The sequence below is a fragment of the Trichogramma pretiosum genome, unplaced genomic scaffold (assembly GCF_000599845.2).
Source record: "Trichogramma pretiosum strain Unisexual culture from Peru unplaced genomic scaffold, Tpre_2.0 scaffold8, whole genome shotgun sequence".
Classification (NCBI taxonomy): domain Eukaryota; kingdom Metazoa; phylum Arthropoda; class Insecta; order Hymenoptera; family Trichogrammatidae; genus Trichogramma; species Trichogramma pretiosum.
Window position 1 is genome coordinate 2,643,092 of NW_019641699.1, and position 13,773 is coordinate 2,656,864.

Genomic DNA, 13,773 nt, shown 5'->3' on the forward strand with positions numbered 1-13,773 from the left:
TGTGTATATCGTGTCGCATCGATGCGGGCGGACATGCATCCGTGCATTATTACGCCGCAGTCCACAATCGAGGGCCTGCCATACGTATATGGTGTATCATGCATGAGGGGCTGATCGAACTCGACGCTTCATATAACTATATATCGGTATAGCATAGCAGGTATACAGGTAGAAGGACGAATGTGTCCATATAAGGGGTTGTCTCGAGCTGCGAGGGTCGTCGAGTCGCGCGGGGGTGTATCGAGCGCTACCTGTCGGTTGGATTTTCAGCCCCTCGCGCGACTCCGAAACTGAACGGGCTTGTGCAGGCTGCGCAGTGTTTACATTTGTCCGCTGCTGCTGCAGCCGCTGCACATTTTCAGTTGCCGACGCGCTTCTTTCCATATACGCTCGTGTTTTGTGACTCTCTTCCGATTCTTGTTATTCTAACGCCGAATAATTATTTTATTATGCAAATGTACCCACGGGCGATATTTCATTTCGTCGTCGTCGTCGTTGCGTTTATGTACCACGACGCGCAGTTTCACTCGTAATACGTACGTATACAGTATAAACCTTGCATTCCATCGTTCTTTTTTTTTTTCTTTTTACCATTCGCGTTTGAAGTCGCACGCATCGGCGAACTTACGTATATTGTACGACACACACCGCCGAGTATCGCGCGAGGATGCCTTCGTAAAGCTGCTTTTTCTTTTTCTGGATTGTCGCGGTCGAAGCCCGCGCTGCTGCTGGAAGTTGTTGTTTGACTCTATTGCTTTGTTCCGATGTTGTGTGCGTCGCTCGCGCGCGCGAGAGCGTTCGCGATGCGGAAGTGTCATTAGCCCGTTTTCTTGTTCCGGAACGATAATTTTTTCGGTAAAATTACGGATTTTAGCATATAAATATACGTGGATCGTTATTGCCTCGTTGGTAATTTGGATTTTTCTTATTTCCATCGTACTTTTAATAAAATATCTAAATATTACATACTTATTTAATTACACGTTAGCATTTCGTTTTTATTTCTTCGTCCCTCGAAACTACTGATCGCTTCTCCCAAAATTCAAATGAGACGCCCCTAATTCCATTTGACCAAATTAACGGGGAAATAAAAGAAGAAATTCACGCGATATCATTGCGCGTTGTTCTATGGTAATATCGCTCTACTTACCCTGATTACAAATGACTCCTATCGATTTTTCAATTTGTGTGATTCGCCATAGGAACGAATGTGTCATAATATAATGTAGATTTTTACGTTGGATACACTTAATGCATGCCGTGCCAGAGCTATATATTATATCGTACTGTAAGCGCGAGGCACCCACACCTGCTGCGGAGAGAAATATAAAAAGACCGCGCGACACGAAAGCTGTGTATAGAGCGACCAAAACTCGTGTGTGACATTGTGCCTGCTCGATTATTGATTTTTATAATTATTACTTGTTATTGTGAAAGCTTAATCGTGTGCATCTGAAAAATCGAAAGTTTGGCATTTGCCGTGCATTTCTCTTAGCGTTCGAATGCGCTTGTGTGACCTTTATTGTTTCGCAGGATCATTATCAAAAGACGTCAGAATGACGATGAAAAACAGAAAGGTATGTTAATGTCCTTTCGAAAGCTTTTTTTATTGAAAAAATTATAATCACAGTGATCAATTGTTTTCAGTTCGATACAATAAACGAAGAAATCATTGATTCTACGGTCAACGAAGAAACCGAGCCGACTTTTACGAGCCAAACGATCGGTTGCAATAAAAACGAATTGTTTCAAGAATATCTTTCCGGCAATTGGCAGACTTTTTTTAATGTGAGACTCTCAATTTTCTATTTCTAAATATACATCAACCTTTTAAGTATTTTTTTGATTTTTAAATTTTTACTCTACGATCGCTCGACGCATAGAATTGGGACAAATCCTTCTCCCCGAAAGTGCGAATTTTGAACGAATACAGAGTCATGACGCTCAAGCTGAGAATACATTTTGCCGTGCTTCCCGTTCGAGTTGAGCTTTTGCATCAACACGTCGATAATGGTATTGTAAAATTTTAAATGTATTTACACGACACTTTTTTGCATTCATTAACGAAGAAACAATTTTTTTTCTCAGAATCGTCCGAGTTCAACAGACACGTGACTCAGATTTTACGAAATGGATCGTTAATAAATTTTCAAAGAGTAAGTCAACATTTAACTTATTATTTATTTGAAAATTCTATAATTTTTTCATAATTTTATTTTTAGAATAGAAAAAGTGAAAGTACCGAATGGTCCGTGAAAAGTATGAAACAGCTCGAAGACTACTTAAATTCCAACGATGGCCAGATATTATCCAAAGAGCTGGAAAACACGTCGTTGATAAAATTCTTTGCTCTTCCGTACATACTTAATCCGCACGAAGATGAGTCGATATCGAGTGTTTTCAGTATCAAGTGGTTGGAAGCGTTGACCATCGAGTTGGAAAAGTTTCTCGATAAATATTTGCCGGTAAATTTGTAACTTACGTAAGCTGCAAAAATGTTTTTACGCGATTCACACGTAATAAATTTCTTCTTAATGTATCTTCAGAGCGATTCCGAGTCGGAAAAATTGTCGAACACAGAGAATGAGAAAAAAACCTACTCAGTGAAATCGATCGATGGTACGGAAGAAATTTCGGACGCTTGCCACGGAACATCGTGCAATCGAGATGATGATATGCATATGGTAAATAAAAAACAAGACATCGAAGGTTGGATTGCTCAACAGCAACTCATTTCCGCTGTCGATGATAAAAGCTTTAGCACGAAGTGAGTAAGAAAAAAACACTTAAATTTTATTCTCGCACAAATTATAGATTATCGCATTGAACTTTTTTTCGAGCAGAAGTTCGCAAACCTACATCAGCGGCCTTGAATCTAGCACGATGATCTCGAAAATCGATACAAGCGATGAAGTAGCTGAAACTGACAAAAAATTAGCCGCCAATAATGAGCTGAACTCGATCAAATCAAAATTATTCGAAGTTTACAAACATTACAAGAAGCTGAAAGTGAAGTTTCATAAACTTCACGAAGATTACCAAAAACTCAATGAAGTAGCGGAGGTCTTGACTATTGCCCTGGAAAACTCAGTCAAAGGTCAACCGGTAAAACTGGGTACAATTTTGCATTCTTGTATAAATATTTTTCCAAACAGATTTCGCCGGGATCTACCGGAAATCGATTCCGAGGTTTGTTCTTCAAACCGTTCAAAGGTTGATATCGTATTTAAATAATTGTATTTTAGGACTCAACGATCGATTTGAAATATTTACCTGTATCTGTGCCATCTGAATCATTAGACTACAAAAAAATCAAACTCCATTTGAAAAGTAGCAACGTCCGAACGAAATTACTACTACTTCAAGCTCTACGACAAGTTATTTTAAATTTAATGCACTATAAAATTAAAAATTATAAACGAAGTATATAATTGTTACATTTTGTTCTTAGAAAATCACGCTCAGTCCGCCCGAGGATCGGGACGTCATCGTTCTGAATTATATGAATAACGATCTATTAGGTTTGTTCGGAGATGTTTCTTTGGGAATTTTCGAAGAGAACATTCTACGATTCATTTTAAAGCCTCTCAATACGATTGACAACGCGAGCTATCTGCAACAGACAACCGCAAGGCTACTGAATGCACTGGCATCATTGAACTCCGGCAGAAATTATCTGACCACCAGTCCAAAAGTACTGAATGCGGTAAGCAATACATTTTTTTAAATATTTTTATTTCTATTTTTTTACTCACTGTACGTAATGTGGAGAACTATGAATTAATTTTGGTGAGCTTGAACTCGGTGATATTAAACTGATCAAATCTTTACCATTGTTGCAACTTTTTGATAGCGTTTCACTGTTCTCAAAGGCAATCATAAATGCTTGATAAAATCTTTCAAGAAACATTTGAAATTTGAAAAAAATTTCAATGGAAATTTTTGTTGAGTTAATTTTATTGTGGGGTGTAGATAAATCTCTTCTAAGAAGTTATATTCATAGTCTTTTACTAAAAAAATTTGAATAATTTAAACTAATTTGATTAATATCATTTTTGAATAAGGCCTTCTAATAATTATATACATTTTCATGAATATCGAAAAGGCAGTTATGCAGTCTGTGAGGACTATTACACTGATGGTTCAGGATTTAATTATATATTATGACTTTCAACGTGGGGTTTAATAGTTAGACTTTCGACAAACTATTACACTTCACACAGTGCATAACAGAATTCAATAGTAAGTCGCGAAAATATTCCCTTGATTCACGTAATTCAGCAAACACAAAATCGGATTAGATTCTTTTAAATAATATCAATTCCCAGAATCTTTTTCACTTTTTAACTTATTCATGATTTTTCATCTTTCATATTTTGGTGTTTTTAATTAATTAATTTTGGAGAAGTTTTACTTCTGATAGCGGTCCGTAGAGAGCAAACTTAATACTTTAGATTTACTTTTTCATTGAATTTGGAAAAAAAATATAATGAATTTAATTTTTCATAAATACTTTTCAACTGAGTGTAAATTTCAGTAATAAATGCCGAGACCGCGTCAGCACTACCTCAATGAGGGTTATTCTACCGCTTGGTGACGGTACTGGGCTCAAGAGGGCTAGCCCGTGTATCATATGACACCTCCCTCCACTTATTTTTAAAGGCCCTCATATTTACATGTATTTACCCCTAGAGCCCAGTACCACCACCAAGTGGCAGAATAACCCTCACTAACGATCAAACGCGATTGAACAGCATCATTATTCACGCTAAACACATATCTTTTAACGCAATTCGTGGGGGTAGATACATGCGTGAAGTGCGAGCCATATAAGATTCCTATATTGTATTGTTGCTAGACGAGCTACACGCACGAACACGCACATGCGTGACTTTGCATAGACACTGCCCGAGCACGTAGGAATAGATTCGCGCTTAAAACTCTGTAACCGAAGCGGCTAGCCATCAGCTAGACGACGCAGAAGTACACCGTCTATATACAGTCTATATTCCTACGATTATCGCCTAAAGCGACTAAAGAAGTTTCACTTCAAAATTCACGTAAAATCTACGAGAATTTCACATGAAACTTACGTAAAATCTTGGTAGAATGCGAATGAATTTTGGCCCGTTTTTGTTTCTCGTGCAGTGTGAATTGCACATAACAGTATTTTACGATACAAGTGCCATAAGTAGCACTTTTTGGCGTGGCGTAGTTTAGCTGGGCCGAAAACTGTCCCCATGGCACGAGTATCATACAAAATTGTATAGCACTGTGCTAATTTCACATTTATGCCCCCTTTTCCGATGCATTAGTCGCACTTTCTGGTAAAGCGAAGTGAGGTTAGCGCACGAGCGCATGCGAGTGTGATGCGAACGCATCGGTGGTCATTTTAAGGGCTCTGCAAGCTTAACCTATAATTCAGCTCAAGTAAGGAATTTATTTTCTAAGTTTTGCGCCTTAAAAATATCCTTGAAAAAAACCAAATACCCTATTCGAACGTAAAATTGTCCGCTTTTTTCAAATTTGATAAAAAATATGGGTCCCCAAGCAAAAAATCGATTTTTAATTTGTTGTAGCTTTGAGGTCATGTTTAAGATCAAATTAATGTGACCATTAGAAACAGTGAAAAATTTAACGTTTGAATAGGATTGAATAGGAAACCGTTTTCAAGCGAAAATATGAAAAATTTCCGCCAAAAATGTTGAATTTTTCAAGCTAAATTTTGAAAATTTCCCATAAAAAATGTTGAGTTTTTTAATACGACATTTTTAAAACCTTTTCCGCCAAAATTTGAAAAATTTCCCACCAAATTTCGAAAATTTTTCCCGCCAAATTTCGAAAAAATTTTCCCGCCAAAAACTCAAAAAAATTTCCCGCCAAAAATTCTTTCCCACCAAAGTTCGAAAAATTTTTCCCACGAAAAATTTTTAAATTTGGCGGGAAAATTTTTGAATTTGAGCGGGAAAAAATTTTCGAAATTTGGCGGGAAAAATTTTTGAATTTGGGCAGGAAATTTTTTTGAATTTTTGGCGGGAAAAATAACTAATATTTTGGCGAAAAACCTATCGAATAATCCATTTCTGTCGAGATTTTTCTTGTTTTTGATACTATCTGATGATCTTTAAAAATTTTTTTTTTTTGGACTCTGAAAGTAGAAAAATGTTTGATTTTACCTAGCACTAATTATAGAACAACTATTGGCGTAAGAATCTCCTTAAGTTTACCAAAATTTATTCATGATCCTCTACTTGTACGTAATTATTTTTTCAATACATTTTTCCTTGGAGTCACAATTATGACCTGAAAAAACTAACAGATCATCAAGTACTTGGACAGTCTGTCACTGAACGGCTCGCACGGGGACTCGTGCACCCTGGACATGCTGCTGGCCACTCTACAGAAGATGTCACTGCGTAAACAGCAGCGAGTTTACATGGTCGAGGCAAATCTGATCGAGTGGCTGCTGCACCATTTGGCATCAACAGCGAGCGCGGACAGCGATGATATTTGCGCGATAAGCGCCTACAGATTGGAGTACGCTGCGGCGCTACTGATGAATCTCTCGCTGCAAAGCGAGGCGCGAGCGCGAGCCTCGGCGCTTTCTCCGGTGCTCATTTCTACTTTGAAGAATTTATTGTCCTTGGATCGCACGCAGGTACATATCTTGTGATACGTGCCACGATGATTGAATGCCTCGAGTACTCGAGAGTTTCTTTTTCAAGTCTTAGAGTGTTTGATATATTACACGCGATACGATTATGTACTTAAATCGTACATTATTGCAGTTGATACCGTACGCAAACGGAGCGCTGCAGAATTTCCTACTCAACAACGTGATCAACGAAGCCGCCAGGAACGATAATCTCGCGGATTTTTTGAACTGGCTCTACGAACAAGTGAGAGCTGAGTTCAGAGATCAAATATTGCGCACCCTGCGCATTCATTTGCGAGAGCACTACAACGATTTGTCCGACGACGAAGACGAAGATGACTTGTCCGATGAGGACGACGTAAAAATAAATATTAATTATTTCTAAATATGCCAGCCGTCGAGCTCTCTGTAATAAGCCAAAAAAAACGTTTTTAGGCCATATCCGACATTCTGGAAAATGAGTTGGAGGAGAATGATCCAATAAAACGCATAAAGGACGAGCTGTGCGGCGAGCAACTGCTCGCGCTATCGTATTCCAAGGCGGAAGCAGATTTCGATAAGAAAAAATTGCCAGCACGTCCACCGCTTCCGGCTCCAAATTCGGATACTTTACAGTTAGTTGAATAAATAAAAAGTTCAACGAAGTGTAGTTTTCGATGCGTCATTTCGCAAACATATCGATCAAAAACTACTCTTGTGCATTTTACAGAGAAACCTGCGATGTGCAGCCAGCAACAGCATCTGCAGCAGTCGACGATGCCGCCGCTCGTGCGATGCTTCTGAGTACGAGCAGTGAAACTACGCGCGAAATTGATTTCAAAACAGAAAGTAAGGGACCCTCGGGTCTTCGTGTTTGTAATGTAAAATAAATTAAAGATTAATAAATGTGCATGAAATAATACTGTTACTTTTTTTACTTTTTTGCTGCTGCCCGACGCGCACAGACTCCAAGACGAAAGAGAAAATTAGTACGATACCGGCGTAAGTATGATTTATTTATCATTAGAGCGAACTCGAGTACACCGCGCACGTATATCGACCATTATTAACGCCCTGATTAATTCTCCCGTGCATCAGATCCGATCCGTTGTTAGCAAGAATTTCGATTGATGCGCGTGTCTATATGCGTGTGTACTTTCACTTGTATGTTTTTGTTGTTGTTTTACTTACGATTGCTGCTTCACATCGATGAAAAGTATGAGATTTCATGTAAATTTTATTCCAGGGATAAAAGCAGCGATGAGAAATCATTTGCCGATGAAATCAATGCCTTTCAAGCGAAACCAAGGATCATGCGAACTCCGCCGGGCTCGTTCAAGCGCAAGACAACTGCTGTTGTTGCTGCTACTGCTGAGGAGAAGGCGAAGCTTTCGGAAATAACGTGAATGAACTCGTTTGGTGTCTTAGTTTTCAAAGCTTTTTTGTCGAAAGCATTATGATTTTTATTTAACAAAATGTAACAGTACAAAGTCTATCATCGAGAAGCATTATCTTAAATTTACATGATTGAAAAAGTACAGTTATATGATTGAGAAATACAATTATGTATTTGAACACATTCATTCGTGCTATGACAGGTAAGGTATGCCGCACGCCTTAAGTGTGCGGTTTGTATAGGTAATACTATATTTAACTCAAAAAAATACAACATGGTGTAACTCGCGCGTTTATCTAATTTTCAAAACTATAAAATGTATATCTTTATAAAATAAAGCTAAATCGGACGAATGAAAATTTCTTCGATGAGATGATGAGCAATTATTTCACATATTTTATCACGAAATGATCAATTTTTTTATTATAACACATGAATCACCACGAAAAAAAAACAATGAAACTCAAATAATACATCCTTTTTGCATACACAACATTACAGCAAATTCATGTTTCGCAAAAAGGAGCGCAAAGTGATTTATTTACAACTCGAGCCTCCTACGCATAATTATGATCCATCGTCTCTCTTTTTCTGACGCGCTCGCGAAGGAAAAAAGACACTTTCGCATTCAGCGCCCGAAATTTGCAGGAATTGTGTTGCGCGCGCTTTTGTCGTCACGGTCTTTGAAGATCCTTATTAGTAACAGTAGCGGTATATTTTACACGGAATATCCAAGAAATGTGCTGCCACCACCGGTGCTGCCGAGCGAGGCTGGATGATGATGATGCGCTGGCGCGGCGAAACTCGATCCAGCGCCTGGATAGAGGCTGGACAGTGGCGAGGACGACGGCGAAACACTCGTGTAGGTCTGCGGAGATTGTTGGTGCTTAGAGAGAGGAAAGAGAGAAACAAACATGGATATTTATGAACTGCAAACTTCGTTGTTTTTTTTCGCACTTTCACGCACCGGATGATCCTTCACAAGAAAGTGCCGGTCGTTTATCGTATCGGACTAATTGCTCAATCGAGCTTTAAAAACAATAGCCACTACTACTGGTCGTTGACTATGTGGGTATGAGCGGACGGACGAGAGCGTTATATCGCTAACAAGTAGAAAGTAAATGGCACTTGATATACATATTCGCGTCTTTTTCATTATGCGCGAGCGATTCTTTCCTCGGACTTGGCGTTGTTGTTTGTCGGCGCTCGCTTTGGTTCAAATTCAAATGTATTATACTCGAACGGAGCCGCCGAGATGTGCACTTTCTATCGAGACTTTCTTTTGCCAAATGTATATAATAACTTATTTGCAGTAAAAGTTTAATTCGCTTTTCCAGAGCGAGCGTGCAACAAAAAAAAAACAGAACAAGCCGATTTAATGCGATTGTGTTCGACAGCGTGTATATTATATACGATCGAAATCGAGAGTTTATGAAATGGTTTAATCGTTTTTCTATATTTATTGCGATTTAACTACTACGTATGTACGCGAGCGGCGAGACTAAATTATAGACTCGACGCGCAACTGACCGTGAAATGGAATGTATAAAAAAAACCTTAATATATATTATTAACATACCAGTGCGGCATTCTGAGCTGCTGCGGCCGATGTATAGAACAAGGAAGGTCCCGTGGACGATGGCCCACCGGACGCCGGCGAGAAGTAGTACCTGCTTCTGGTCGGGGGATAAGCGGCCGAGGGCGCCATCACGCCGCCGGGGCTCAGGTGGCTCGGGTAGGCCGAGGTGTGGGCGCCGCTGCTGTCGCGCACCAGCACGATTCTGCTGCCGAGGCCGCTGGGCCCACCTCCGTAGGGTCCGGACGAGATCGACGGCGACGACGGCGACGGGCCATGAACGAAGCGCATCGTGGGCATCGACATGTACGACTTGGAGTAAGGCGAACTGCTTCCGAGGCTGGAAGGAGGACCGGCTCTACGATTAGAGCGGACGTTACATATTATACATTTGATTGCTAAAATTATTTTTATTTATCCGAGACGCATAAACCGAAATTTTGACTTAATCATAAAGCGCTGATCCTTCGCGTACGGCCTAGATTTTCGCAAGTGGAGCGAGGAGTCGCGTGAAGGTGCGAGTCCGCACGAAGAGCTGCACCGTGGACGATCGTATCGTTCGCAGAACGACACTAAACGCACACGTGTGTACGCGCTCGCGAGCCTATTTACATGCGGATGCAGGATGTGACTTTCCACGGTCAAGAACATATATTTTTACCATATAGCGCCGAGCGATGCGTACCGTTAAAAATGGCTCGTAAAAACAGTGATCAAAACGTTTCGTTTAAAAATAAAGCCAGCAGACTTTTTTTAGTCCGACCTCGTTGCCTCGTGACGCGGCCTCGTAAAGTAGATTATAAGTATATTATAATAATATTCGACTTACCCGGAATAGTAGTAGGACGGAGGAGCGGCCGCTGGAACTGGCACCGAGGGTGAGCCGTGTGGGCCGGGATGATGCAGAGAGGCAGCGGCACTCGGAGAAAGGCCCGAGGCTGGACTCTGTGGCGAGTAGTAAATCGGATAATGACCGGTAGCCGATACCGTCGGTGAGTCGCCACCACCGAAGAGGCTCTTCAGCGCTCCGAGCAGCGACTGATATTTAGGGGCCGAGTAAGCTTTGTAAGCCGCGGCATGATGGGGTAGATAGTCGGTGTAGGTGTGCGTCGACGGCAGATGACTCGGAGACGAGTACTCGCTCTGGCTGGGACTGCTGAATAAATTTACGAACACTTTATGTATCATCTAAACTGTTGGACGATTCAAGCTCGGGATATCGTACTTGTGGGCGAAGGGTGACGGCCTCTGGGGATACTCGAGGACGCCTTGGGAGTTGCTCGAGTACGTTCCATAAACGGCCCCACCGCCGTTGCCGCTCGGTTTTACGTATTCGCTGGCAAGGGCGGCGGCCTCCTCTCCGGGCCTGTGATGATTAACCGGTTGGGATCCTCCGGGTTGCTGGTGCTGGTGCTGCTGTTGCTGACGCTCGCCGTAACCGCCGACCGAGTAACTGGCCGAGGTCGAGTACTCGGCCGATTGCAGGGGACTGTACTCGGGCTGGTTCTGGCCACCGCCGCCGATCTCGTTGATGACCGTCGCGGGCGAGGGCGAAGCTCTCAGGGCGTTGGCCGCGCTCTCGCTGGCGTACTTGGTCTTGTAGTAGGCGGTGCGCGCTTCGTTGCTGCTGCTACTCGACAGGGTGTCGCTTACCACCCCGTCGTTGTAGTACAGGCTTCAGGGACAAACGTTTCGATGAAGGATATTCTTTTTAAGGAGTTGGCGAAGCGAACCCAAAAACCTAATTTTCAATCCTGATTTTTGAAACTTTTACTGAATATTTTTCCAAAACTTTCTTAGGTATTAAGATGAAATTGAAAATCTGATTTTTTGGATTTGCTTTGCCATGTCCTTAATTGAATGCCACTTGGATTGGAAAAAAATAGTGTACGCACTTTTCTGGACTGGTATCCGATTGGTATACGTCGTGGTCGCTCTTCGAGTACGGCGATATGTAGTCGGGAGCGCTTGGCTCGAAATTACTCTGTCTTGCGCTCATGTATGTTGGATAGCCCTCATAATCTCGATAATTTTTTATCGTCGACTGATAGCCTTCAATTTTTACGAAAATATAATATAATTGTTGATTATAAACTGAAATTTCGCTTTTACTATATTACGCTCGCACGAAGAGACAGAACCGCGACGCGTCACCTCCCTTTCGCTCATCAACGCAGCTGTGCATCGTTACGATCACCGCGAGATCAATTTTGCTCCACGCGCGATCGAGCGAGACGCGCCGCAGCAGCGGCAACAATAAAGAATCAATTTTCTATTGTCAGCTGCACACACGAAATTTCTCCAATTACGGGTAAAAAGAGAGGGTGATTAAGGCCTCGCTCGACGCGAGATATCTCCTCGTCCGCGGGATTTTGCGAGTCTCTTTTCTGGCTTTCGTACGTACAACATATAGCAGCGGCAGCGTGTCCGAGAAAGAAAGGCGCCAGGCGCGTAGAGCAATTTCGCGCGCGATGGTGCGAGCATGTGTGTCGTGCATACATAATTACTATAATGCCTGCACTCGCGCGCACGGCTACTGTTTCGCGCTCGTGCACCGGAAAGTAGAGCACGGGCAACGCGCGCGCGCCAATAATCAGTGCAGTAGTGTATATGAGCTTTTTTTTCTGACCGTTCTTCGTAAGCTGTACACGCGTGTTTTTTCACGTGCGCGCGCGAAATCTTCGCTTTTTCGTGGTATTTCATCGCGGGTAGTCGCGTTAACTTTTTTTTTCAATAAACGCGATTCATCGTGATCAACGAATCGTGCAAAAGAAAATTTGATTTCATTTGATGAGTTTCGCCGAGAATAGTTACGCCAAAGACGTGTATCGAAAGTATAACCCAAGGAAAAGGTATTATTGACGCGTTGAGAAATTGATTCATTAATGACAATTATTTAAAGTACTTGGAAATCAAACAATATTTTCATTATTTAAGGCATCTACGTTTTAATTTACAGTTCGGTATAGCATGTACTTCATAGAATTTTAATTGTTTCAATACTTACTGACTGAAGTAGATTCGGCCGACACAACGGCTGCACTCAAGGCGGTAAGAAAAATCTAAAACCATACAATTTTCTTCACTATTTTTTCAACTAAATTTTACTGTTAAGAATAATTTTTCAAAACTATATATGAAGAAAAAAATTAAAAATTCTCTTTAGATTCTCTATCCACAGTTTCTTTAGGCGAAAGTATCAATATGACGAAAAATTAAAATTTTAAATGAAAAAAAAATCTAATTCAACATTAAAAGGAAAATTGGCAAATTGATAAAAATAATTATCTTTAAAAAAAAGAGCACTTGAAGCTAATAGATAAAAAAATGAAAACTCACTATAAACATGATGATTTTGTTGGATAATCACTCCAAATTTCACTAATAACACCACCCGATCATAAACTCAACTTCAAACTCGAAAAACCAATCGAAAACGAAAACCAAAAAAAAATAAGAATTTTGATGTTACATACAGGTATCCTGCAAAAGAATATGTATATTTCTGACCGCCGACTGGCCTTGAAAATACGTTGCATTACGTTTTTATACCTCCTCTATGGGATCCTTGGCTCGCGCGACTCCTACCACCGCGCGTCCATTTCTCTCTTTCTTGCTCCTTCCTTGCTCTTATCATTTAGCGTCAAGAGCAGCTACACATCAACCAGCGGAAAGAGTAAAGTATCCTACGCAAGTCAACGGGAAACCTCGTTCGCGCGATCATCTTCCAAATAAAAAGCGAACGTGGGTGGGAAAAGTCTTTCTCGCGCTCTCGCTGCGTGCTATGATGTGGTTTGCGGGGGTCCTTTTGTGCGTGAACGGGATTCACTTTTCATACAGCGACTCGTGGTTACAGATCGTGCACTTTCATTTATGATCGCTCCTGCTCGTTCGAGTGACGCGAATTTTTCTTTCCTGCATTATAATATGCGTACGCAGCACAAGTGTTTGAATTTTGAGACATCATTATAATGGGAAGATAAAAATTACAAAGAAAATATGACTTATCATGTATTTACCAACATGCTACGGTTACTTGATCGCGTTATTAATTGTTAACTACCCACGTAATAGTCCAAGCTCCACAGCTTCACTGCGGTAGATTACATTATTCGATGTTATATATCGATTTTTCTTTGTATTACCATGTAAAAGCACTCACTGAAC

At 41.0% G+C, this 13,773-nt stretch overlaps 2 protein-coding genes across 4 annotated transcripts; one reads left to right on the plus strand and one right to left on the minus strand.

The window, feature by feature from the left end:
• The first annotated feature begins 379 nt into the window (after window positions 1-379).
• Window positions 380-8,374, plus strand: LOC106653087 (lisH domain-containing protein ARMC9-like). Of its 3 annotated transcripts, XM_014372339.2 has the most exons (16): window positions 380-536; window positions 1,534-1,577; window positions 1,648-1,788; window positions 1,884-2,013; window positions 2,089-2,156; window positions 2,223-2,465; window positions 2,547-2,767; window positions 2,844-3,189; window positions 3,246-3,377; window positions 3,452-3,706; window positions 6,320-6,658; window positions 6,789-7,013; window positions 7,091-7,269; window positions 7,365-7,483; window positions 7,600-7,636; window positions 7,881-8,374. In XM_014372339.2, exons 2-16 carry the CDS (start codon window positions 1,557-1,559, stop codon window positions 8,038-8,040), a joined length of 2,616 nt encoding a protein of 871 aa, XP_014227825.1. In that variant the 5' UTR covers window positions 380-536; window positions 1,534-1,556; the 3' UTR covers window positions 8,041-8,374. The 3 variants fall into 3 exon arrangements, with proteins under 3 accessions (XP_014227825.1, XP_014227824.1, XP_023318286.1); XM_014372338.2 differs by lacking the exon at window positions 380-536 and having other exon boundaries at window positions 1,395-1,577; XM_023462518.1 differs by lacking the exons at window positions 380-536; window positions 1,534-1,577; window positions 1,648-1,788; window positions 1,884-2,013 and having other exon boundaries at window positions 2,132-2,156; window positions 2,228-2,465.
• A 1,226-nt stretch (window positions 8,375-9,600) lies between these two features.
• On the minus strand, window positions 9,601-11,791 carry LOC106652972 (trithorax group protein osa-like). The gene is made up of 5 exons (XM_014372181.1): window positions 11,761-11,791; window positions 11,502-11,658; window positions 10,832-11,281; window positions 10,436-10,762; window positions 9,601-9,964 (listed from the first exon to the last, which is right to left on the minus strand). Exons 1-5 carry the CDS (start codon window positions 11,789-11,791, stop codon window positions 9,601-9,603), a joined length of 1,329 nt encoding a protein of 442 aa, XP_014227667.1.
• Window positions 11,792-13,773: the final 1,982 nt, after the last annotated feature.